This window comes from Eutrigla gurnardus, assembly GCF_963514095.1.
Source record: "Eutrigla gurnardus genome assembly, chromosome: 20".
NCBI classification, from domain to species: Eukaryota; Metazoa; Chordata; class Actinopteri; order Perciformes; family Triglidae; genus Eutrigla; species Eutrigla gurnardus.
In genome coordinates, this window is record NC_139931.1 from 14173545 (window position 1) to 14200737 (window position 27193).

The window sequence follows — 27193 nt, forward strand, 5'->3', positions numbered from 1 at the left end:
TGTAGATGTATATTTTTAGATCTCGTATAAAAACAGAAGAATGAATCACTATGATACAAATTTGTTTATGGAACGTTCATTGATCTCAACTGGTCTTAAATCAGCATTCCCCCTCTGGTTAATTGGCCATTTTGACAGGAGATGACATGTGAATAACTGTCATCTCACTGATTACTGCCTATGATGTGTTTACAGTGCACAGTTGATGTTAGGCATCACTGCTGAGAGATATGCCATTGGTAACTCAGGGATGGATGATTAATAATCTGTTTCTACGTTTTATGTTTTTATTTTAATTGTCTTGCATCTCCACCATTTTTCTCGACATGGTGCGCCACATTTAATCCATTAATACATATTAATTGCATCCCTAATTTACTTTGGAAAATGTAACTTCTGGCAGATAATGTAATATCTAAAATTGGTCTGAGCCAGAAATGTGATGAAAAATGCAACGCGTTCATGGATAATGTAAAACCGTCTTTATAATTACTTTGAATACTTCACATAAGGTGGTATTTTTTTTTACTGATGGCACAATGTTAGCGTTGATCTATATATATTGTAAAGTAAAAAAAGAATCAGTTGTTATAATAAAAATACTTGTATTATTATTAAGCTCCTGACTATTTGATTTCAATATTTCGTATTTTTCTATTGACAACTTAATAAGGAAACGTCTTTTTTATAGAAGACACTGAATACATGTCACAGTCTACACTGAACTAAACAGTCATTTAAGTGATAGCCTCTCAGCTTCAGATCTGTGTTTATTTGCTCAGGCAGTCGAATGGCCTACTAAAGAAGATCAGGATTCCCGCATTGCCTGTTTGGGTCCTCCGCTGGGGATACTTAACCCAAATTGAACCTCAGCGTGAATCCAATTCTGCTAATGGCTTGACAGCGTGGTTCTGCTAAACTGGCACAGCACTTCTCAATGAAGACCCTTTGGTGAAGTTATATTCATAACGCAAGGCAGACTGCAGAAAGATACTCGTCAGCAATGATCCTTATGCACTTTCTTGTTCTCCCAACCCAAACGCCTGCTAATGAATCCTAACAAAATGACACTGAAGGGTTATTTGACCTTCTTAAAGTAGACCCCTGTATACACTAATGGGTTGCTGCTTCGCTCGTTTTGATTGATCCAAGTGATGGCAACATAGGGAATTAACAGAGGAGGCTTTGGTTGTTTTTTTTCCTAATTTTATTTTATTCTTTCACAGCTTGACCTCTTTCTTCTTTTGGTATGTTTTACAACAGCTCATTACCAGAGGAGAGAGGGATGGATAGGTAGATGGATGGATGGGCTGAGAGGGAGAAAGGGGAGCGAATGCAGGAAGGGAAGAGTGAGGAAGAAGAGAAAAAGAAGAAGGAAGGAAGAAAAAGGGAACTGAGAGGGAGTGTTGGCTAAGAAAAAGAAAGAGGGTAAAGTCAGAAATACAGAAGGACATTAGGGTCTTCCTCTTATCATCTCTATTTTCTTGAAATATCTACTTTATGCTTTAGAATGTGAGGTTTATTCCTGCAGGCATGTTTTATATCGATACATAGAAACAGAAACAAGAACAATTTGTATAAAAAGGATAAAATAAATAGGATAGCTGTGGGGACGTTTGAGGAGGTGTGAGGTGCACCACAGCTGACTTCCTGTCGTGCATCATTGCACTTAGCGAAGACTGCAGTGGGGGAAGAGGCTGAGGAAGAGGAGCCTGTGTAGCAGGAATCAGTGGTTTGGGAGTCAGGGAGGCGGATGTCGGGATGTAGCGGTGGTTGCGAGGTGATCTTGGAGTGCTAGTCAGTCACACTGGGTCACTCTTTATTCTTTCACCAGGGCAACAAACTCTGCAAGAAGCAACAAAGCAAAAGTTACTTTCTATATTTAAAGATTCATTGCAGTTAAAAATGATGTCCAGTCTCTAAAAGTTGTGGTGTGCTTTGGGAAATGCTAAACAGTAATAAATGAATGTACACAACTTGTAGTTCAACTGTAACTTCGACTGTAGGCAAATTATAAGGGTGGATGGTGGGAATTAAAAATTGTCCGTTTTGAGAAATAAAAAGCAGTTAAAATGTATTCTGATCTACGATAAAGTCAAACGCATCACAAGCCTATAATATGATGCATGTTTGGCACAACCCAACCTGTACTATAGGTGAAGCTCTGCTGCCTGTGGCCCATTAGCTTATTCAGTTACAGTGGTGAGACGTGTTTATGTGTTCAGAAATAGAAAGCAGCTGCTGTGACGAGGATGCAACACTTGTAATGTTTTCCATTATTGTTGGCAATGGCTAATACCACTTGTAATGTTTGATATGGTTTAACACCCCTCCCAACTCCACTCATGTGTGGACCGTCCCTTCATGGGCCAATCACGTCACTGTGTTCCATTCCAGTATCCGTCCGTCTACACTTGGGCAACTTTACATATATTTAGATTGCTTGAAAATCTCCATGCTTTAATCTCATCTGTCAAAAGGAACTCAACCACAGTATCAGTTCAAACAGTGATGTCATTAACTGCACCAATGTTCCTGAGCTATTTAGATTTGAATTCAAACCAACTGGAAGATGATAGTGTCCGTGTCATTGCTATAAACACATTGCCGTTACAACATCTACCAATAAAATAAACCCACAGTGAATCTGCAGTCTTCATAAAATGAGTCTTCGTAAATGACACACTGCAGGAAGTAGACAGTCTGCTCGGGTGTGTGTGTGTGTGACGTTCCTTCTATCCAATTCCCACAAATACAATTTCATCTTTACCATCGACCCCGATCTTGCCGTCCCCATCCTGGTCGGCTGCTTTTAAAAAGTCTTTGGTTTCCTTGTCCGTCAAGTCTCTGCCATCTTTGGCGAAGCCCTTCAGGACGAATCTGGCCAGAGACAGAAAAGCAGAATGGATACATGTCCCAGAAGTCTAATGTGTGATTATTTGTGGCATCCTAAGGGTTTGTATGTGAGTGTTTGTCTCACTTGAGCTCCTCCTCCTCTATATAGCCGCTGTTGTCGGCGTCCAGCACCGTGAAGACTTTCTTCACTTCGTCAGAACACTTGGCCCTCAGACCCACTATCTCGAAAAACTTCTTATGGTCAAAGGAGCCAGCAACTGCACACACACACACACACACACGCAAATATAGAGACCCAAAACATAAGCACTTTGGAGGCACTTCTAAACTTTTTATTTTACTATAAAGACACACATTTCAACAGCTTTGACATCCAAACACATTTACTAGCAGTCAAACGCTAGCAGTCATGAAACTGCTCTAAAAGTAGCAGAAAGTTGTTTATCCTGCGTTCATCTGGAGAACGAAGCCCAAAAGCAAACATTTAATTGTAATCTGGCAGCCTGACGTTTATAGATTGAGAATATGTGTTTACCAAAGCACCAGTTCTGGGTCATGGAGCCTCGTCTAGTTCACAATACATGCAAACACATTTATTATGCACATATGTATGAATCCTCAGAACAAAACTGTTCTAACAGAAATACAGGAACTAAAAACACTCTTCTGCCAAACTGGTCTTAAACCAGTCTTAAACCAGTCTGTCCCAGTACTTGAATACCAGCCCAAAGCTAAGCCAGCTGATTCACACTCTTCCTTAAATTGAACCCAATGTGGGAGATCCAAGCTAGATCCGGAGCATAACCCTTTACAATTTCTCTGTGATTTTACCTGCAAATGCATCGAGACCTTTCTTGATGTCTTCAGCGCTGAGGATGCTGCTCATTGACATCTTGGCTGTAGAAGAAAAGAGAGATGGAAATAAAAAAGGAGGGAAACAGAGAAGGACAGACAGGGGACAAGGTTAAAGAGAAGGTCGCTAGAGAGCAGAAAGAGAACTCAGAGACATTCTCGTATTACACTGGTGACTCTGTAGAAATGGAGCAGGAAACCAGGACGATTGAGTGGCATAGGAATTAGTGACTGTCGAGGAGGAGTGACAAAGGGAGAGAGGGGATGGGAAAAGGGAAAGATACTGGAGTGGAATGGAGGGTGTTATGGGACGTCATAGAAATAATGTTGGGAGAATTATAATAAAGGAGAGCCGTGTGATGTCCATATTGGTGTCTTCCATCTGAGGTGTCACAGATGAAAGCAGGGCACCGAGTCAACAACAGGGCTTTAACAGGCCATCTGAGTCTTCAGCTGCCTCAAGAGAATTCAGTTTGTCAGCGCGGTCCAGATGGAGAATCTTGTTGTACCTCACACTATGAAAGGTGAGCCTGGCACCAAACAGACCTTTGGCTTTTTACTCCCTGTGTGTGTGACTGAACCCGATCTCTGCATATGAAGTTGTCACCTGTCCCCCGACTTTGACTGATGCCCTGCTCTCCTCTGTTGCTGTCGCAAACAAATAGTTGAAGCTGAATGCGGAGATATAGACGCACACAAAAGAGACTCTAGTGGACTAGAGGACGCGGCGCTCTGATTTCACTTCACTCACTCCACTTTCTGGGAAGTTAAATTGTGATTAAACCAGCACAGACATCAGTTTGAAAAGAGTCCAAACTTTATATAATTGGCTGCTTGCCAGCTGCTCGGCTCATTGGATTCTCAATGGCTGTTTTCCAGACTAAAATCTTGTGCTGAGAAGACCAGGAATTCACAACTAAAGTGTGACATCTACAACGCATAAGCACTGCTGCAGCTTCGAGTCCTTTTAAACAACTCAAATTTGGCTGCTGCCGTCCTCCAAACGAGACACAAACAGACCAACTAACAACATGAACGTATTGCACAGAAAGGTTCTTAAGCAGGAGGAAAATAGATAGATAGATAGATAGATAGATAGATAGATAGATAGATAGATAGATAGATAGATAGATAGATAGATAGATAGATAGATAGATAGATAGATAGATAGATAGATAGATAGATAGATAGATAGATAGATAGCAGATGGAAATATATCATAGAAAAGGTCACAGTAATGGCTGTGTATCTTTCTTGTGCCATCATCATCATCATCATCATCATCACCTTGTCCTTCTCAATGGAGTAGCCCGTTCCAAATCACTCATGCTACACTTCATTTCGCTGCATCATGCAACTCTTCTAATATCATCTGCTTCATAGTTTTCCACATTGTGGTTTTATGTGGCTGCATTTGAGGCAAACAATCACAAAATTAAACCATAATGTAATCATGTGGGTTCCATTCTAAATCAGTGTAGAGTATATGTGTGGGGAAATCATCCGTTAATGACCTGAGAGGGCTCCCATTATAGCAATCATATTTGTTGCAACAAGGAAACAAAGACATAACCTACACGATGGTAAATATATTGTTCAACTACGAAACGTTCCTGCCTACGTGTTCAGTTTTAACTGCAGCTCAATGAAGTGTTAACCACTATTAGAAGTAGCTGATGGATTACTTCCATTGGTGTCACACTCAGCTTCAGTGATGTATGAGCTTCTTTGTGGAGTTATCTAGTTCAGTAACATACTGCTGCACACACAGATCAATACTAAACACCGCTGAACGTGTGTGGCCACACATCTAATCTTTTACCATTATTAAAGCACAGCCTCCTTCTCTGACCTTTAACACAAACATGTGGGTGGGGGGCAAAACAATCCCCCGTGAAATGAGGAGGATAAGATTGATTTATCAGTCAGTGTGCTGCGAGTGGAACAGTATGGAAGTTTGCCATATTGATTTATTTAAAGGGAAATTAAGTATAAAGACCAACTGTGGTTGTGCTGAGCTGCGGCACGTCCCTGCAGATTTCTGATCTCACTTATCTCAAATCCTTTCTTTTTTTTCTCCACCAACTAGTTCTCGGCTAAACTCTTTGTAAAATCAGCAGAAAGTCTGATTTAATAGCTCAGCAGTTATCAAAACAGCATCATTCTAGCAGAAAAGCATCTGAGATTAATCAAGATTATTCACTTTATATAGAGTTGAAATGAATACAGAACGTGTTGGCTAAATGAGTGTCTGTTCATGAGTCATAATAAATAAATACATGTATAAATAAAATAATTATTCTTTTGATTCATACATTACATTAATACATTGTGCCAGTAATGCGTGGTAAGAGTTGGTTCTGGGTCTTAATCTGATATTTATTATTGTTCAATCTTTAAAGCCTGGAAGGTTTGTTTACATGACTCTTTAGATATAATATAGAAAACATACTGCAATTAATATTTTACCGCTCTGGATGATCAAATCTTCAAACATCATTTTGAAAGTTAAAGCTGTGTTGTTTTATAAACAGCCCCCCTCTGAATTTTAGCGATCTGAGCATCATGAGACTCAGCAAGGTCGTCTGCTGCACTGCACTGCTGCTATAATGCATTTCTTGTGTACAGTAGTTGTTGCCGTTCTCTCCAGCCACCATGTCAAATGTTTCGACATGAATTCTACTGGATGCCCTTGTTTTTTTTTTTCTTTGCCCTCTACTGCACAAACCCTGTCCCTGGTGTGTTTGTTTACTTCTAGTTTAAACTCACAAGAAATCAACATTTTCATGATGCTGAAGCTGCAAATACCACCTGCTCAGAAGTCCCAACACAAAAGGACAAAAAGGATTGAACCAAAGCTTGAGTTGACACAAACATCTCAAATTGCCTATTTGTGTTTTTAGTAGTATTATTGTATTAGTGTGTCTTTTTTTACATTTTATTAGACAATAGCAAGGATATTAGTGATCCTGCCTTTTTAGAGTCATGTACGTGCTTCATTCTGTTTGGGGGGAAATGGGGAAACAATATGTGGCATAACAATGGGATTTTAAAGATTTCTGCAGGAAACTAAAATGTGGTCTACCGATGAGCCCGGTGAATAATCCACTAAATAAAAGTGGGGTTTCCTTTGTGGGCTGTCCCATCACCCTGACGGTCTCTGTAGGTGTGGGAAACCTAACCGTGCTGCAGGGCTGCCAACTCCCCGTCCACTGAAACAGCTGCATGAACGTGTAAAATAAGTGTGTGTGTGCTAACGTGTGTCACACAGGGTGCCGAGGAGGCTACGGCGAAGAGGTGGACGGCTTAAAGAAGAATGTTGCGGCGGTCCAAGAAACCCGAGAGCCTTGTGTTCGTTCGATGTTCGTGTGAATTTGTGGAGGAGACTGTAAAAAGAAGAGGCGGGGGGAAGGAGAGGGAATAAGCCTCTCCAGTCTCATTGCATGCTGTTTGTGTAATGGAAGTGAACTTTTGTCCTCTACAGAAATAGGCTTTGAAGGTGGTGTGTGTGTGTGTGTGTGTGTGTGTGTGTGTGTGTGTGTGTGTGTGTGTGTGTGTGTGTGTGTGTGTGTGTGTGTGTGTGTGTGTGTGTGTGTGTGTGTGTGCGTGTGTGTGTGTGTGTTTGTGTGTTTCTCCCTTTATGCTGCCGAGTGCTGCAATGAGGTGTTTAACAATGAGCATTGTGTTGTGGCACAGTGAGCTTTACGTAGTTTTTAGTTTAAACTGAGGTCACCAATATCGGCTGAATAAGAAAGGCTACTCCTCTATGTGAGTTTGGTTATTAGGAACACTTAATATATAGCTGCCCTTGATGTTTAGAGGTATAATATAGGATAATATAATGGCCTCCAGCCCTTGTATATTCAGAGTTGATCAAAAGAAGAGCAAAATAACTAAAAACAACAACATATAATCATTTGAATTGATCATAATAAAGATGGAGTGATCATCTGACATATTGTGTATTTATTTAAATGTATTCACACTGGATGAAAAGTTTCTAGATGTTTCCATGAAGAGACTCAGCTATTTGCATCGTTATTCTGAGTCAAAGGTGTCCCGGTGGTTTTCTTCCTCCATTAAAGCTTTTTGTCTGAATTGCTGCCCAGAGCTGCCTTTTCAATGTGCATTATATTGTTTGTGGATTTTATAGAGCTGTTGATATGAATTCAGTGGTGTGCATTCAAAAGCAATGAGCAAACACACACACAACACACACACACACACACACACACACACACACACACACACACACACACACACACACACACACACACACACACACACAGTGAGGAAAGAGTGGATTTGATAAAAGTAGTACAGAGGCCTGGGGGATCATCTGGCTATTATCACCGCTGTCCACTGGCTAATCCTCTGGCAGGTACGGGATGGGATAGCTTAACCACACAGTTAAAGCTTGGCAACAACAATAGTCCTGTGTTTGTGCGTGTGTGTGTATGTGTGTGTGTTTGTTCCTAACCCTTGCCTTCCTGATTTTTAATAAATGTATTATTTATTTGTGTTTTCATCGTCTTTTTCTGTTATCTCGTCTTGATATGATCATTTTAATCACATGGTCACGATAAACTCTTTGTTCTATATATTTGAGAATTAAGAATGAAAGCAAGACTTAAGCCCTTTGTTTTGCACACAAACAAAATGCTTAATACTCGACTTGGAATGTTTTGCTTCAAGACTATTCATACTGGCCGTGGTGTTTGAAAAATTTCAAAACTTTCCAGCACTTTTGACCCAGCATTAATCTATTGTTTTCTATATTGATATTAAACATCCTTTCAGAGAAACGCTCTGAGTGAAACCAAACGCTAATATCACCATGCTAACATGTTAAGAATGGCGATGTTACAATGCTAATTTAGCATGTTAGCATGCTAACACCTAAATGTCTGTAAAAAATGTCATCCAAATGGCCTACAGTGTGTGTACGAGTGTTTATGCAGAAAGTGTTGCCATGGTAATTGAATCCCACTTAACATACTGTGGGCACTAATATTCATAATGTAATAAGGTCACAAACACTGATGAGATGACTTTGCAAAACACATACGCGAAGCAATCTGAAGCGTGCACGCTCGATTCACATTTGCATAAAATATTACCAAACAAATTAAAGATGTAAATTCCATTTAATCTGCCATTGAAAATGACAGCGTTACGAGTGCTAAAAGCATTCATATTTCATTGTGACATAGAAACAACATAAGTGTCCTACTCATTAATTCACTGTCCACATTACATCAATATCTATTGTATAAAATGAATCTGCTGTAAGAATTTTACATCTCTGTGATCAGCCATTAAATCTAAAATACACAGAAAATACATTCTCCGTGCCTTTTTACTGCATCAGCATTGTGACAAAGTGACGTATACCTTGGACCACGGCTGGAGGCTGCATTCAATCTCATTACGTGTAATTAAAATTTGACCTTGAGCGCTATCGCAAGCAAACCCAGCAACAAAATGGCCTCGTGTTTTGGCAGCCAACCGCTGCTATCAGAAAGTAATTACCTAGTTGATACACTGTCTCTGTATCTAAATGTAATCTCATTCTTTAAAGGAGCCTGCAAGAGAAGGTAAATTGCATTTCTTCACACGTTGCTTTGTCCGGCACCTCTCCTATTAGTTTCATCTATCACTGCACCTGATCACAAAGAGCTGTAGACGTCGATATCAAGCATTCTCTATTGTGTGTCGTGATTAACTGGATTGGTTAAGATCCCTCGACTTAAAACTAGTGAAGCTCTACAGGCTTCACATCTCACATATATGGTCCTCTTACCAGGTTACTGGATGCCTGATGTGGAGGTGGGAGAAGGGCCAGGTAGGTACAGGATGGATGTCCAGTAGAGGATCCGAGGCTCTGCTCTCTCTGTTTTATACATGTCCTCTCAAACTATTTTGGGATGAAAAACGGTCACCCAGTTCAGCAGAGGGTCAGTGATGTTAGGTTGCTAAGGGCCGGCCCGTATCGCTTTACTGACTGCACTCATGCTAATCAAAGACTACTATTAATAATCATCAATCTCCACCTCTCATACCAACCCCACTTCTTTTCTCATCCCCGGCCCTCCCTTTCTCTCAACACTCCCTCCTTCCAGCTATTTCATTTCTCCACCTAATTTCCTCCCACCTCCCACCCGAGGGCCACTCCCTCTGTCCTCTAATCCCCCTCTGATCCCGTCTCCTCCCTTCACTTTGCCCCTCTCTGTCTCTCTCTCTTCTCTTTAACTTTTGATTTTCACTTTTCTTCTCATCCATTTACTCCTTTAAAGCATTCCGTATCATCAGTGACACATTATCAGACCTCCTCTTCTTTTACCACTAGTGTTTTTTCTCTTACAATCGTCTAAAATGGAGATGAATTCAACAAAAAGTCTGTGGGACATCACTAGCTCGACTCAGAAAACCTCCCTGGTCAACTATGCAGATCTTCGTGACTCTGCAGAGAAAGACTCTGTAAGGGGCCCCATTGCTCTTCATCACCAACCTCAACAATTAAACACTCTGGCATTGCCGGCTACACAGCGCTCCCTTCCCAGGATCATTCCTCATTTATAGACACAAAGTGATTATGGATCACAGTAGACATCAGCTGTTTCCACCAGTTACCCGAGAGCCTCTGACCTTTAGGAAGCCCTGGTCAGGAGAGGCAGATATGGGGGCTACTGTCTCGTACATGAAGGCCATAAACAAGTTTCCTTGGGATGGATGTATATTGAGACTGTGCTCGTGTTTTGAATGGCGTGAGTGTGTGTGAACCATTAAAACGGGAACGGGAGTGTTCTTCTCTGTGGAGCGACTTTCAACAACCGCATTGTCTCAGTTCCCGTCAAGGTATTATATTTATGAGACAGCTATCCATCTTATGATGGACATTTTATTGATGTCGTTTATTTTTTGTTTAAAGTAGGTGGCAGTGATTTATTGTCTTTGCAACTTAATCATTAAATGATTTGCATGGACTGATCTCACCAGATGAGTCATTAGGACGCATACTTTAAATGATGTACAGTTATTGACTGTTTGAATTGTTATTGGCTTCTCTCGGGATTCTAGACCTAGCTCTGGAGTTATTTTGGGAAAACAATCACATGGTTTGATCTGCATAGCTCTATTAAACTTGCCTTTTACTCTCTCCCTCTCTTGTTCTTTGTGTCCTCTGCTCTGCATTCCCCTTGGCATTACTGCACAGGGACATCACTCCCAGTCCAATTCACAAACCTTCCCCTCAAAGTGCCAAATCTTTTTAACCATTAGATGCCCCCTCTCTTTCATCTGTGATTTAATTTTGACGCAGTTTTGTGACAAGTTCCTCTTTCCATCTATTTGCTGCCACTCTCCTCTAAATGTATCGGGGCGGTTGTCTTGATCAGGATGTGCCAGGGTGCCTCTTGTAGCTCTGTTCGGCTGACGAGGGGCTCAGCAGGGGGCTGGGAGGAGGGAGGGAATGAGAAGAGATGGTGGATGGTGACAAGTGAAGCCGGGAGGGAGATAGAGGTGCATGATGAAAGAGGAGGAATTAAAAGAGGGATGGCAAAGGAGGGATTAAAGAAGAAATGCAAACAGAGCAAAAGAGAAACGTTAAAAGGGAGGTTGAGGCTGTGAAGGGAGAGAGGGCTAGGGTGATAATGCATCTCACCAGGGAATGTCAATGTTAGATGAGGCATGGCCGGGGCCGGGGGATGAGAGAGAGAGCAAAATGAAAATAGGAAGAGAAAAGTCACTTTGTAGGTATATGGTGTAATCCAACCCAAAGCATATGCTCACTGAAGAAAACCATCAAGGGTTGCAACTGGAGACAAAATCCTCTATTCTCTTATCAATTACAATATGGCACACGTAATAATACAATTATTTTTACATGATGTAAATTGTTAATGTCTAATGTTTCACTGTGGCTACAGGTTCATGAAATTACATTTATTTTACATCATGATGTTACTCAGAACAACGTTATTCTCTGGATGAGCAGATCAACTGAATTCCAGGGAGGAGAAGAAGAAGAGAGAGTGATGCCAATATGAAAAGGCAGGAGATGGAGAGACGCCTTTGAGCCTGAGTCCAGGTAAGCCAACATAATGCAGACACACTGGGAACTTATTTTGGGTGTAGCATCAGGAGACAGAGAGAAGGGTCCATTTCCAGTCATCTGATTTTTACACATTTGTTCATTTAAACCTATTTCTAAAACAATGAGACATTATTATTTTGTTGAGTTGTATTATCACGATTATGACTATATCGTTTGTGATTGAGAGGTTTGACATTCTTGCAGACCTTTTCTGTGATTAACATCTGATTATATTATGCCATTACATGAAGGTTCCACCATCTTTTTTTATAAGCTTTTGCATTCAGTGAACATCAGTCTGTTTATTTAGTTTGGAGCCACTTTTAAGAGTTTAAGTTTGTGTGAAGCTACAGGCTTGATAGTGGAAGGAGACAGATATGGTTGCATGCTGAAGACTGAGTGGAAGTGCTTCTCACCAGAAGAATACCAAAGTACTTCTGAAGCTAAACTTATTTTAATTTAGAGTGTGATCTACAAATGTTTTTACGTGATGCTTGTTGGTAATTCATGTTATGGGCCATTCTGGGATGATTCAGTTTGCCAATACTGTGAAGAAATAAAACATTTTACTTTATATATTCAACAAATCAACTCTATGTGTTGTGGAAGCCATTGCAAGGACCATAAAAGCCATAAAAACCTGAAGGAATATGTAAACACGGGACATTTAGCTATGTTATTTAAAAAAATGTATCTGTGTTGTGAGAGAGACAGTCAGAGAAAAAAAGAGCTTTTATATGGCATCATCTCCGTCTCCACGAGCACCGCTATATTATGTGTCTCCACAGTCATATTTCTATCTGTCTCTCTCAAAATGAAAAGGTGTGAACAAGTAAATGGCAATAAAAACACAAAAGGCGAAGATGAATAAAAACAAATAAAGAGGCAGAGAAAAGACAGACAGAAGGACATAAGGGGGACATGATGCTTGACAGTCAAACTGAGGATGAGACAGGAGAGGAGGGGAATGATTCGCCTGTTAATGGGAAATCCAATCCAATCTCGTCTGCTGTCTGTCCCATTTCCCAAACAGCATGAACAAGAAAAAGAGCTAATCAGCTGAAAAATGAATGGATGAATATATATATATATATATATATATATATATATATATATATATATATATATATATAATGACAAACTGATAACTCATGTTGCCAAAATATAGGCCTTTAAAAAAGAAATCCCCATCCAAATTAATATGAAACACAAGACAATACATACACTACACACACACACGCACACACACACACACACACACACACACACACACACACACACACAGGGAATGCAGAGGAGAGCTCCAGCAGTGTGTGACGTGGCGGGTCTAGATGAGAGATGTTTGGGGGGGTTGTGTTATTCACACAGTATCTGGTGCCGGCCTCGGCTGGCAGAGCGGTGTTAACCCTGGCGACAGGTGTCAGAGGAGAGCTGAAACTGACTTCAGGAGCAACATGAGCTCCAACACTAGAGTCGGTGAGTATTCGAAAGCAGAGAGAAAAAGTTGGGTTTTCAACCAAAGTTAAACAAAAAGGCTGGGGTACAGCATTGGAAAAAAATGAAAACAAACTAAATCGTTTGTTGCCTAACCTTCCTGAGGACTAAAGTTTATTTTAAAAAGACATTCTGCGTGTAAGGAATGTATTGACACTTCCTGACAACAGACACTAGTATGTAGAGCGTCCAAGGTTAAGATTAAGAGCTCAGCTTGCACAGTTCAATACAGTGAAGGCTGATAGTGATAGTGATAGGAAAAGGGAGTTTATGAGGGGCCATATCGGACATTTTTCAAACTCAGACTTTAAAGCCATACTATGGAGGAAATGTTGCTGCCTGTTTGCCAACACAACATTTCAACGACAACAGAAGCGCACAGTTACCTGCAGCATCTAATGTGAATGTCAAATGTGCATTTAAACACACACTCACACACAGTATGTAAATATGCACGTATACAGTAGACATGTACGCTACATACGTTCTAAAAGAAGCATTTGACCTTGAAATTCAGTGTGTACAGGGAAAAGCGTTGGCATTCAAACAAATCGCTAGTGTCAGGCAATAAAAAAGACAATCTCTCCGAAGATTATTCCACCCTGAATCCTCTCAGGCTTGAATTGCACCAGCAGCACATCTGCACATTATGATAATAACCAACAACGACCGTCAGTCACAGTTCCTTTGGTTAATCTAAGGGCGACTTGGTGTTACCAGACGACTAAAAGCTGCACATTATAAAACATAACAAGTTTGTGGAGGAAACATCACCTGCTCTGCTCTCTCATCCTGCATCTTGACTTGATTTGCTCTTTATGGGCAGGGTAGGTTTAATAGCAATTTCTAAGTGGATGCTCCATTAAAAGGCATTATGCCAACGGGCTAACCATGCCCTGTGAAAGCCAGCCGCATTGCAGTTAAAATCTAATTCCAGTCAAGGACTCGCTTGGGTGAAGGATTCTTCTGGACGTCTCTCAGTTGCAGGACGGAGAGTAGGGACCTCTATCATTCTATCCATCAGTCAATTAAACAGCAAATTAAAGCCATTAGTGCACTTTAAATGAGGGTTGGTGTACGTGTGAGTGTCGTCGACTCATTCATTTATGTCCCTAATGATTTATTCATTAACTGCTACCATGTTTAGCCAGTTAGCTTCTGTTAGCTAGAGCAAAATAATGCAGAAGTAATTCTTAATCTACCAACTGACCGTAAATACGGTACAGTAATCACATGATCCTTTTAATTAGCTTAACAAGGCTGCACATGCTCCTCGCCCAACGGGCTAACTAGCTCAACCTCGTTGTGAGGATGAAGAGCCAGTGTTAGCAGCGTTCCCACTTCACTCTGGCCAACAGGAGCTAACGAACACTGCTAACACTGGCACAAAGAGTAGTCGCCTCTCACTGATATTCACAGGGAGGGGAGAAGTGGGGTTTGACATGACAGAGAGAGACTATAATTAAGTCAAGTTAATGCACTGGCCTCGTGTGCATCGATCCGCTCCCTGCTACTGTCCCATCATGGTTTGACCTATGAGACTTATTATGTGCATGCTTGCAACCGTTCTCATTAGATAGTCTAAGAGAGCGCTCACTCAACCTGCACACTGACTCATCGGTGTAGTTGTTGAATGCAGCAGCTGTAAGATTACTTTTTTTATTTTTGCATCTTTGCATCCAAGAAAAATGTAAAGTCTTCTTATCTTATAGTAATGAGAAAAAAGTCACACTGTGTTTCATTTCATGCTCTGCAAAGAGAGGAATTGGTTTCATTTTAATTCCTGGATTAAAATGAGTTCCTCCACTACTACTGCTGCAGTGCACGCTCCTGAATGAGCAGTTGGGTTGAAGTGTTTCCAAGCCCTTTGAACAAACTGCATCATTCATGACTACTCGGGCGTAATAAAATAAAAATTCTCACTGTGCCTCTGCAGAAATACGTCTTGATGAGCACAGAGAGTCGTATCATCATGGTTTTTAGAATGTCAGCTGGCAAATAGGTTAAAGTTGAGCATTACCTTATGGATATAATATTATAATAATATTATTACAACATATATTATTATATATTATCTCTCTCTCTCTCTCTCTCTATATATATATATATATATAGAGAGAGAGAGAGAGAGAGAGAGAGAGAGAGAGAAGAAGAAGAAGTAGAAGAAGAAGAAGAAGAAGAAGTAGAAGAAGAAGAAGAAGAAGAACTGTTTGAGCTTCTCTGAAAAAAAACCCAGCATCAACAACCTCAGGATTCAATGTCTTTTTCTCGTGCTTTCATGCAGAGCTTGCTTTGGATCAAACAGCCTCCTCCAAATTGACTTGACTTCATCTGCCGCTGGCTTACCCTTTGGCTTGCTCATCCCTACACACACACACACACACACACACACCCTAGTACTTCATATACCTCTCTGCGCTGCTACCTTATACACAAACACCATCCAGGGAGTTGTTACTGGAGGTAAGGGGTTGAAGTGTTTATGTTGGCATGAACATATTCATGTATGTGAGTGGGATTTGTGAGTGCATATGTAAGTATCTGCTGTACAGCCTTAAGGGCAACGATAGCATAGGAGTGAGTGTTTTTCAGTGAGCAGAGCTCCGTTACTTCCTGCATTCTTTCCCCCGACCAACAAGCTAGTGTGTGTGTCTGAGAGTATTTGCTCACTAACTCACAGAGCTCATCCACCCATCCATCCAGGATCCATCCATCCATCCATCCATTCATCGTCTACCACTTATTCAGGGTCACGGGGGGGCTGGAGCCAATCCCAGCTGACATTGGCAAATGCAGGGTTCACCCTGGACAGGACGCTAGTCCATCACAGGGCTGACATGTAGAGACAGACAGGTAACCAGTCTATCACAGGGCTGACATGTAGAGACAGACAACCATTCACACTCACGTTCACACCTACGGAACATTAGAGTCATCAATGAACCTATCCCCTATCCTGCATGTCTTTGGACTGTGGGAGGAAGCCGGAGAACCCGGAGAGAACCCAAACTCACACCCTCTCGCTGTGAGGTGACAGTGCTACCCACTACAGCACCGTGCAGCCCTCACAGCGCTCATGAGAATGAATAATGATCAATACTTTGACCTTTGTTGTTACCACCTGAAGGGTAGCTGCTGCACCCACGGGAGCCAGCGCTCAGCGGCCTGCATCAGAGCTTAAAACCCTCAGTACTGCAAGTCAGTGTCAGTGTGAGTGTGTGTGTGTAGGTGCAGCACACATACAGCTGCAGGGTGTGCAGCACTTTCCACATACTGCACAGTACTCCAAAGCTTGTTTCCTCTTCACTTCTGTCATCTCCCAGAACACACAGAGATGAAGGGAGCATAGATCCAATGAGAGGATGAGTGGAAGAGACGGTGGGAAACAAAGGGAGTGAATGGCAGAAAGAGAGAGAGGAGTGTTTGAGCAAGAGTGATGACCTCCGATCCCCTCACCCCCTCGCCAGGCTCCGGTTTATCATTCATTCAACAGCGGTTTGTCCATCTTCCCGGCCTGCTTGGCAGCATTAATAGCAGCTGCCAGGAGTTAGGACACACACACACACACACACTAGGTCGCCCTCTCTGAAATCACATCTCACACACACACACCGGCACACGGAGGGTTTGGGTTGTAGCTGTTCAACTGGGCCTGCCAATAAGTGCTGCTGACGCCGAATCAGAGGTGACAGATGAAGCAGGTGAGGAGGAGAGCAAGGAGGTGGGGGAGGGAGAGGGAGACAAGGAGACAGACAGGGGGAGTAATGAGGAGAGGCATGGTAGGGGGTGCAGGAAGGAGATGGGTAGCTGAGAGCGGAGAGATGGGGTGAAAGAGAAGATTGAACAGGACTAATGTCCCTGTATTCAGTGGGATTCAACGGCTTTGATGAAACGGATGAGGGGGAAACTATCGATGGCCCTCTTTAATTCGTTTTTTCTCTTTTGTTCTCTTTTCAGCCACGTGAGCAGCAGGTCTCCGGTGGTGTCAGTGTCGGTCGGTCAGTCCACCACTTTGCTCCAGACTGAAATATCTCAACAACCAACATATTTCAACTCGTCAAATACCGACACATGGGTTATGAGACAACGGGGCCCTGGGCACTAACAAATCTGAGCAAGACACCCAGTTTATAGATATGGTCGTCGTTTCACTTCCCTATGTGGTTTTGTGTGCCATCCTGGACTTTCTTCACAGTACATCAGTTGTTCTGACCTTGTAATAATGTTGAAATGGTGAAACCTTGGAGCGTCTGATCCCGACAAAGGAGGCCCCACATGACAAAGGCCACTGACCAAACATCAATGCAATGAAAGTTGATGCAGACATTCATGCTCCCCTGATGGTGAATACTACTGACTGGTGATCCCATGACATTTCTGATTAGCATGCTAACACTTGACCAAGATGCTGAATATACATGATTCCTGCTTGACGTCGTCATGTTAGCATCGTCATTGTGAGCATGTTAGAATGCTGATCTATTTTAGAGCAATTCAAACTAAGGAAAACTTTTTGTCAAACGTTTTGCTTTCTGGCCTTCTCCACGCCTCTCCTTCTTCTTTTGTTGTCAAGGTAACATCTCATGCCAGGAGTCTGTTCTCTTTCATTCTTTCTTTCCGTCCTTCTGGGAGAAACATCTGTCTCTCTGTCTCTCTCAGTTGAGTGCTGCCATCTGTCAGTTTCACCAAGGTCTATGATGGCGTTCTCATTTCATCATCATGCCGTTCTCTGTTCAGGTGAGATGAGGTGAGATCAGAGGCTGGGCTATAATGGGCAGGTTTCTCTCTGCATCTCAAGTACAACAAATGCTCCATATCAAGCAAATATCTCCATATTGACAATTTTATTACTGAGTTGCAGTAAATCAATCAAAGTGTGGTAATTGAGCCATCTTGCAAGTGAGATTTTAAGAGTGCTGTCCAATCCAATCTTCCATTTAATTTATATGCATGTTTTCTGTGAGATCAGAAATAAAAACCTAATATTAACATAATGTCATATTGTCTTTGAGCGGTTTACTGAGAGGTTCAACTCTTGGTTTGCCTGTTCTGAAATCTAATTTAATAACTTCATGTCCACTACTGTTTTAAACTGACAGCAACCTTTAAACTCCTCTCTCACACATGATTTCCTTCCATTTGACACCAAATTAAAACAATCCGGAAAAAAAATCATGTTTTCATCTTTTCATGGATTCCACATCAGAGAGCAATTACACACTGCATCAGCCGGCCTCTGCCAGCTTCACAATTTGAAAGATCCTTTTTAGGGTGAGTGAGTTTGTGAGGGAGGTGTCCTTGGAGCTAACTTTTATTCATTTAATGCCAGAATGATGTGAGAGTACCTCTAAAGAATCGCCCCGATATCTAGTTGGGTCCGGAGCCAGATGGGACAGTTCAACACTGAATAGCAACGCAATGATGCTTCCGCACCACTTCTTTCTATCGTCTGTTTTGTGTCTTATTTCAATTACAGTGAAATTACAGTGTGGCCTCATCTTCTCCTTCAATTTTCATTTCCCCTCATTTGTCTCCGTGGCTCCTCTCCATCCTTTTGAAGCTGCAGAGACAATGTGTCCCTGCAACCCAAATTAACACCGTCATCTATCTCGCTGCCTCTACCATCCATCTCCTGCCTCTCATTTGGCTGCCCTTCTGTCTCTCTCTCACACACACACACACACACACACACACACACGCTTCTTCCTATCTCCCCTTAAATTTATTTTATGCATTTATTTTCTTTTATTACCAGCACACATGTATGTGGTTGCATCCTCCTCCTCCCCTGGCACACATTTTACATCCCCCATTCCCTCACCCGTAAATCCATGATTTCCCCCTCCCTCCTGTTTATCTCTCTTCCACCATTCCTGTGTGCCTCCAACACTCTGGCAGGCTCATTTGGCTGCAGCAGAGGGGGCTCCTATATGCTTCAGGTGAATGACGACACACACACACACACACACACACACACACAGTGAGCAGCCAATGGACCCATCATTGCACCAACCATCGTTTCTTTTCTTCTGATTCCAGAAAAACTATCCGTCATGTTTTGCCAGCATCAGCCTTTGCTCTTGTCTTATGCTTGATTCTGTCACACTGACTAATAAATGGGCTTATATAATATATACCTTTATATTAAGTCAATAGTTCACTTCCACTTTTTAGGTCTCCATGTGACAAATGCGTATTCCATGCCATCTCCTCGTCCACTGAGTCCTCTTCCAAGCCATTACTCTCTCCTCCTCTCCTCTTCTCCTCTCCTCTCCTCTCTCTCTCCAAATGCATTAATTCATCTAACCGATTAAATGGGCAGCAGCACCAACAGTTTTCAAGACTGCGCTATCATAATTTTGCCTGGAGTTCAATGAGGTGTAAAAATGGCTATTAGAACTTGTTGGGAGAGACAGAAGAATCATTGTATCTCAATGGGAGTCTCTGAATGGAAGTCATCGTTCACGGTAGAAATCAGTGAGACATTTGCAACAGCCGAGGAGAATTTGTGAATTAATTACTTTTCGTATTGATGTTTGCGTGAGCCTGACTTCAGGGACAGATTAATGCCGTTTCTGCACAACAAAATAGAAATAGCTCCACAGTTGATTAGCTTGATCATGCAAAGTAGATAAAAGGGTTCGCAGCAAAACAATACAGAAATAACAAATGAAATGTCTAATAATCCAGTCGCCACCTCTTCTACATAACAGATTCACTCTTTAACTGTGTGTGTGAAGAATAGAAGGTGTTATTGCGTGGAGTTATTTGGTGAGAAAACAAGCAGTGCAAGACAGCTTGGTTTGAGCTGGAGTATATAGTTGCACATGTCTTTTTTCAGGGGCTGAGAACAGATGAAACCATGAAAAACATGAGCTCTCCTGTGTCTGTGGAGTTGCAGGAAAAAGGTCTGAATGATGTGCTGCTGACTGTGAGTCTCAAATCCTGAAGGTATCGATCGTAAAACTGTTTCTTTTTTATAGAGTTCATTCTTCTTTCATTCATCTCTTGTACTGGCTTCATCCCTCTCAGGGCTGCAGGGCGGTTGGAGCTGATCCCAGCAGATGTTGGGCGAGAGGCAAATTATCCTGGAAAGTTTGTGAGTATGTAGGACAGATAAACTATGTGTCACACGTTCAAGCACTGTTTTTGATGTGATTGGACCCACTCTGACATAAGGGACAGCACCTCCTGCTTTGCTAAACTACATGCAGTCCTTAACCTCGCGTTGCCCTGTTGACAATATTGACTTGAATATGAGACAATGAGAACAGGATGTGATACTCCGCTAGCAGAATTCAAATGATACACATGTCCTTGACTTTGACTGCGATGTGTCTGTTTTGAGTGGTGCTTGTGGTCCCTGTCACCGTCCTGCAGGTTGCACATCAGTCAGGGCCGTCTCTCCTCCTCTGTGTCTTTATTGCACCGCCTCATCCTTTTTACTGTCTTGTTCACTTGTTTTATACTTCAGCATCGTGAGACAGAGAGCCCAAAGGCCACAACACACACACACACCTAAAAAATCCACCCACACACGACCTTAGAGAGAAGGTACACACACAAATGTGAGTTTGACCACAGCATCATTTGTGTTTGAGCAAACTTTTCATCATCCATGGCTGAAATAAACACTATTGTTCATGTTGGGAAAGTCCAATATATGAATAAATAAATAAATGTTGTCCTGTCTGGGTTCATATGATCAAATAGCGCTCAGTGAATGTCACCAGGCTATATTCAGCAAGCCAAACTTCCTGGTTTACCAAAGATGTATGAAACCCAAATCATTTAGCTGTGATGTAATTGCAACAAACGGATTAACAGAATGGCCAAATAACTGAATAATGATGCCGATTTGTAAAAAGTCTGAATTCATGCTTTGTTAGTTTCTGAATGGAGCTCCTATTGATCGGCGCAAGTATATGCTAACATTGTAGTGGCTTCATCAACACTCAAAATATCTTTGTCTAGGCAGAAATATGGCAGAGATTTGTGCCATGGATTATGGTTTTACACATGCATTAAAGATCCCATATTATACTGTTTTTCATCAATTTCACACAGCTGTCAGAGGTCCAACAACACTGTTTTCGATATGCATTGCCCCAAACCCATCCATGGTTCTGAATTTCAGCTGTCTAAAAGTTGCTCAAATGAGCTCAGCTGAGCTCTCCTGAGAACAGACCGTTTCTGTGCCTGCACCTTTAAATGCTAATGAGCTCCGCCTGTCATCGCCTACTTCGAGAGAGACAGGATGCCACTTACGCTAGCGGCAGCATGCGCCAAAGTTTATGTATCGCTGAAGATCCTTTTACGAGGGTCAGTGTCGAGGCAAAGCCAGCTTTGTACTGACCCTCGTTACTGAAGCAGCCCGATGTGAACTGGTTAGCACACACATAGAAGGTAACACGAACCGTAGCCGGCACATTGTCATTACATTTTTTTCATAATAATACACATGGTTCCATCCAGTCGCTGAAGAAACATATCGTAGAGCTCCGGGTGATCACAGACAGAGCTACAGTATTAAGCCTGGTGTATCAAACTGTAACTTTAACCTTCACGGAGACGTGATTGATTTCTTCTCCCAATTACACTCGACACTATAAGACGCTTTATAGCTGAAGGTACGGCGTTACAGAGGGGCTGACTAGTTTACTGTAGTGTCTTAAGAGAGAGAGAGAGTTTGTGTCTCCCCAGCTGAAAATACTGCAGTCTTCATCATGCCTGGCTGGCTCACAGCACTGTGATATAAGGGCAGATTCTTTCCTTCGCTGCTTTAAAGTGATGGAGTCCAGTTCGGCTGGGCTTTGTTTAGGGAAAGGACTAAATCAGAAGAGACGCGCATTGATTTTGTGCGTGTGTGTGGTAATACAACACAAAGACGGTGTGAACGCTGCGTAATTGGGGTTAGAGAGTCACCTCAACACACACACACTAACAAAACACTCCTGGCCTTTTCGTGCTGATCATCCCTCCTCTTCCTCTCTCCCTACTAATGTTGTGATGTTGCTCTCTGCCAGCCGCCCCACACAGCGGCCGGCCCGACTGAGGCATTGACTGCGTTTAGCCCTCCATCCAGCGGACAAAGCGAGGGGTTCCTATGGGGCGAGTGACAGACAGCCCCGTTTCACTTGATGGACTCTGAGGTCTGACTCACTGCATGCCGTCTGTGAAGGTCACAGGACAACCCACATTTGATGTCCTGCTCAAAGGCACTTCATGCAGATGCTTGTTCATGCTGAAGAACAGTGTTTCTGCTATGCCACACTGATGTCTCTGTATCCTGTAGACATGACTTTGATTTACTCATCACAAGCTAGTAATCAGCCAGTGAAAACAGCCGTGTCATGTTTACCGGGACCCTGGGGAGAGCCCACCAACGTTTGAAGCAGCATTAGTTTGAAAGGAGGAGGCAGGAAGTGTCTAAAGTAAGAGTTGCGTTATTGGGAAATTCTGTGTGCTAGGCTACAACTGATTTCCCCAACTTCATGGAAAGGCAATAATTAATCACTAGAGTACTTTTTTAATTTAATTTTAGCTTTGGCTTGCTTGAGCTACGAAGCAAAGTTAAACCAATGGTTCTCATACTTTTTCAGTCAATCCCCTCTTTAAATAAGGACAATTCCATCACTCATGTATGGAAATAACATGAAGCTCATGAACATTTCTTTCACATTTCTGGCTGAATCGTCTGAAATAAGGTTGGCAGTAAGTTGAAGAAGGACGAGAATGCCATCAGTGTGAAATTCCCCTCCTCTCTTAAGCCTTTAAGAAAGGGCGTCGTCTCACCCTGATTGGCTAAGAGGGGAAACACACCAAGCTGCTCTCAATTCTTAATTAGGAGTCAGTCCACCACACCTACACAACAGGTGATCTGAATGACCTCCAATCAGCTCAGAGGACCGGTGACATTCAGCTAAAATGAATTGGGAAAAGGGAAATTACAGCAAGTACCAAAGAATGAGGGACAGCTACAACGTGACTGGGGTGTGATCTCCCTAAGTGCCTTCTTAATTTGTCTAGTCTTATACTTTCGGCTTCCAGAGTTGTCAGACTTATAACACACACTGTTCTCTCCTCATCTGACATCACATTTACTGTGAACCCAAGAGATAGATGAGTGTTTCCACCCCTTTCCATCCCTGTCAAATATCTGTCCAGTCTGTAAACCCACAGACTACATCAGTCTGAATGAACAGCATCACTACTAGTGTGAAAGCACAGTTTGTTTACTGTTCTGCTGGTGAAATGTTTAGTTCCACATCACAGAAACTGAATTCTCAATCAGAATTTCGAGGCAAGGCTGTTGCTTCCTGTTGTATTATCTTACAGGGAAAAGTTTAAATCCACATTGATGGATATTTTTGATTTTTGAACACTGTTTTGAAGGACTCGCTGTAAAGTGAAATGGGGACTCGTACTGTCGATCCCACTGAGAATCAACGCTCTGCAGCATTCTGCAGCATTCTGGCCACCATTGTCTTTGTATCACTGTTGCTTGGAACCAACAATGAATCACATCTTTCAAGACTATTCACCAGCCCGTTCCTTATCAACCACATCTCAAGTACACCCTCCTTTGTCGCCATTCTACCTTTTGTCTTTGTATCTTTTACCGCTGCTCCTGCATCTCACATTCACATCTACATATTCTCTCCCTCTCAACGCGTCTCTGTTTCAACCTCTCTATGTCTGCTCCTCTTTTTTTTTGTCTGGCGAGCAGCTTTACCCCCTCATTGTCCCAGCCTTTTATTTTGGTGAGACTCATTCAATCCCGCCTCCCATTCTCTCTCCTGGCCTACAGCATTATAGGCTACCCAAATAAAGAGAGGGAAACACAATTTGTATTCTGGACCACGTCTGTGATGTGAGAGGGGAGCTGAGAGGGGGGGAGAGAAGAGAGCGAGAGGAGAGGAGGGGTTGTTAAAGACACAGTTTGGAGCTGGTTAAATTCATTAGACATAAAGTCGGGCTATCTGGGGTCATTCGCCTACATTGTTAACAGATTTGTTTCACGTTTGACCTTGAGACACCAAAGAAACACGCAGGAGACTAAACTCTCATCCACTTTACATCACAATTAGGATTCTCGCTTCTGCAGCTATTTGCAATTAGGCATTCATGTTCGGAGCATTATTCATCCATCTAATGGCGCGCATCATTTCACAAGTGGTTTGGATGTTGATACATGAATTGACTGCACTGCGCTTGGTGCATGTTAAGAGTTGTCTAAATATAGACCGCGTATCCTCACAGTTGGATAACGATGCGTTTAGTGTACGAGAGTACGTGGGACGGCTATCCACACATCAACTCAGGCGCTCATCAACACACATATCTCAGCGGTGCATGGTGGCGTGGTGTGTTTGTGTGTGTGTGTGTGTGTGTGTGTGTGTGTGTGTGTACATTCAAATCTGCATCCAGGCGAGCGAGCAGCGCTGGCCGGCATGTATGAGTGTGCACACGTGCAGGCAGTTTACGCCAGTATGTGTGTGTTGCCCTGTATCCCTAACCCCGGCAGTGATGCCCGGTCAGCAGCAGCAGCTGACACTCTCTTGTCACTGACAGCAACTCCTGCAGTAAGAAAGCGATGGAGGGGAGAGGGAGGGGGGAGGGGGGGGGGAGAGCACCACTGACCTTGCAGCAGAAAACCCTAACAGTTACAACACTCTGGAATACACAAAGACACTTCGAGAGGGGCGCACACATCAACACACACACTCTCCCCCTGTGTCTCACGTTCATTCTGACACTCGGTTTAGGACTCGCCTCAGGCCGGTTTTCCGAGGCCGGCCTTCTTACAAAGCAAGAGTGGAGACGAGAGGACGATGGAAAATGGGGTGGAAGGCTGAGGATGGAATATGTACATTCACTCCAAAGAAATTTAATGCAGTCATTCATGCAGCCACAAAAGACAGAGACAGTGGAACCGAGGTATATCTTCAGGGGACATAGAGACACACTTCTCTGACTGTCAACAGTAGGACAAAGTGTCTGTACATGTAAGGTAATGTGTGTTTCCACTCCCACAGAAAAGGACACATCCAGCCCCCCTTTCAATTCTCGGCTGTAAAAGTCTTTTCTCCATAGTAGTGCAATATGAAATATGAAAGCATCACAAAAGAGTCATCTGTGTCCAACTGATGGTAACCTGGAGTCGCCGGATTGGATATGACACTGAAGTCAATGGGTGTGATTAAGGAGCGCAATTTGGAATAAACATCGTAATTGAGTGTTGGCCGGCTTTTGTTTATCCTATTGGATCAGATCACTGACATGAATTCTGAATGAAAACAATACAACTCTTGAGATTTATTTTATTGCTCACAGCCCACACAGAATTATTATGCAAGTTCAATCATTCTCTCTGCTGTGTTTCACAGGAGGTATGAAGCCTCAGGGTCACATATTGATCTGTGAGAACGGGACACAATGTGTACGTGTGGAGACTTTTCGACTTGTGTAAATATTGGTCAGGCATCCAAAGGCGTCAAATCATATCTTATGGATTATTACTTCAAAATATATAATGTCAAACATACCAAACCAGTTCATTTTTCATGGCATACTTAATAGTGTGGTAGTATGGGTATTGGAATGTGCAGTAAGTCTCTGCTTTAGGAAGTATGATGGCATTTGTAGACAAAGGAGGAGCTGCAGAAGGAGCTGCGTGATGTCTGATAACTTGCCTTGAGTGATGTCACGTGAGTCAGCGTTGGTTGGGCCTGAAGACTACAAGTTTGTGAGAAAAAAACGTTGTGGAGTCACCTTACCAGAGCTCTCTCTGCAACTTGGCGCCACTCAAGGACACCTTGAAACAACCTGTGGTTGAAGGATAAAATAGGACGACCCGCTGAGCTATAGCGGCCCCAAATGTTCGACCATCTCTTTGGTCCAAAGCCCAGACCTCTGGCCCTGAATGAATCGGGCACCAATCCATGCTCAGCTGGGAAAGTGTCAGCATAATGCCGAGAAGCCAAGCAGGCGATAATGCAGCGATTAAGAGGGAGGATGGGTGACTGGACTGCCGATTACATTTAATGTCGAGTCAGGGAATTGGAAACAAAGGTCGGTAAAGGGGAGTACAGGCAGAGGAGGAGGCGATTAATGGTAGGGAGAACCCCCCTGGCCTTTGTTCCTGAGGGGGGAGGCGGTCTGGGATATGACAAGGGGGACTGAGGGATATTGTTCACAACGAACGCTGCTTTTCAAGGCTACAGCTCTCGCCTTATCTCTGCTAGTGAGATGAGCTTTCATTGACTTCACGGGTTGATAATGCAATTCCATCGGACCGTTGGCAGTTCGTTGCTCCACATTAACTTGAACCTTTTCAAGAGAACTCTGCTTCGTATAGAGGGCACCGGGCCGTATAGCAGGTTGAGTAATCATTGAGTAATCCGACGTGGACAAACAGGAACAGGAAAGGAATTTAAAACAGTTGGAACCTGGCAAAGGGATGCAGCCATCTTAGGTTTCTTCTCATCTAAGCTAGAAAGTGAATAAGCATGTTTTCTTTCAAACTTACTGGAGAATATTCAACACATCTTGATCCTGTTTGACTGGAAGTGTCACAGCAAATTAGCAGTATATGTAATAATAGAGTGAAGACATATTTGTTAATATTCAGTTATAGTTGCATGTTTTAGATCACAGTGCAGTGTGGGTGTTAGCTCCACAGGAGTACTTTACTTTATGTTTAAACCTCGGTTTTATAAATCCAGCTGAAAGTTACCTTGAAGTAAGAACGTAAGAGCAGATTTTGTCTAATTTAACAAAATGACATCTGTGACCATGTAACCGTTTAACCTTCGAGGTTGATTCACTGCTTAAAGAGAGTGTTACTCTATATATACCATGACTTTGTTCCCCAAAGATGGACGCTTTAAATGG

At 42.5% G+C, this 27193-nt stretch overlaps 1 protein-coding gene across 2 annotated transcripts in view; it reads right to left on the reverse strand.

Annotated features, from left to right (window-relative positions):
* Nucleotides 1-1184: 1184 nt before the first annotated feature.
* Nucleotides 1185-27193, reverse strand: part of pvalb6 (parvalbumin 6) — a 31904-nt gene continuing 5895 nt past the window's right edge. The window contains exons 1-5 of one of the 2 annotated variants that reach the window (XM_084038153.1): nucleotides 9512-9534; nucleotides 3688-3753; nucleotides 2981-3113; nucleotides 2771-2880; nucleotides 1185-1845 (exon numbers count right to left, since the gene is read on the reverse strand). In XM_084038153.1, the coding sequence (XP_083894279.1) occupies nucleotides 1820-1845; nucleotides 2771-2880; nucleotides 2981-3113; nucleotides 3688-3748 (330 nt within the window). In that variant the 5' untranslated portion in view covers nucleotides 3749-3753; nucleotides 9512-9534 and the 3' untranslated portion in view covers nucleotides 1185-1819. Of the gene's footprint in view, nucleotides 1846-2770; nucleotides 2881-2980; nucleotides 3114-3687; nucleotides 3754-9511; nucleotides 9535-27193 lie in introns of those variants that run through there. The other variant, XM_084038152.1, reaches the window with a different exon arrangement.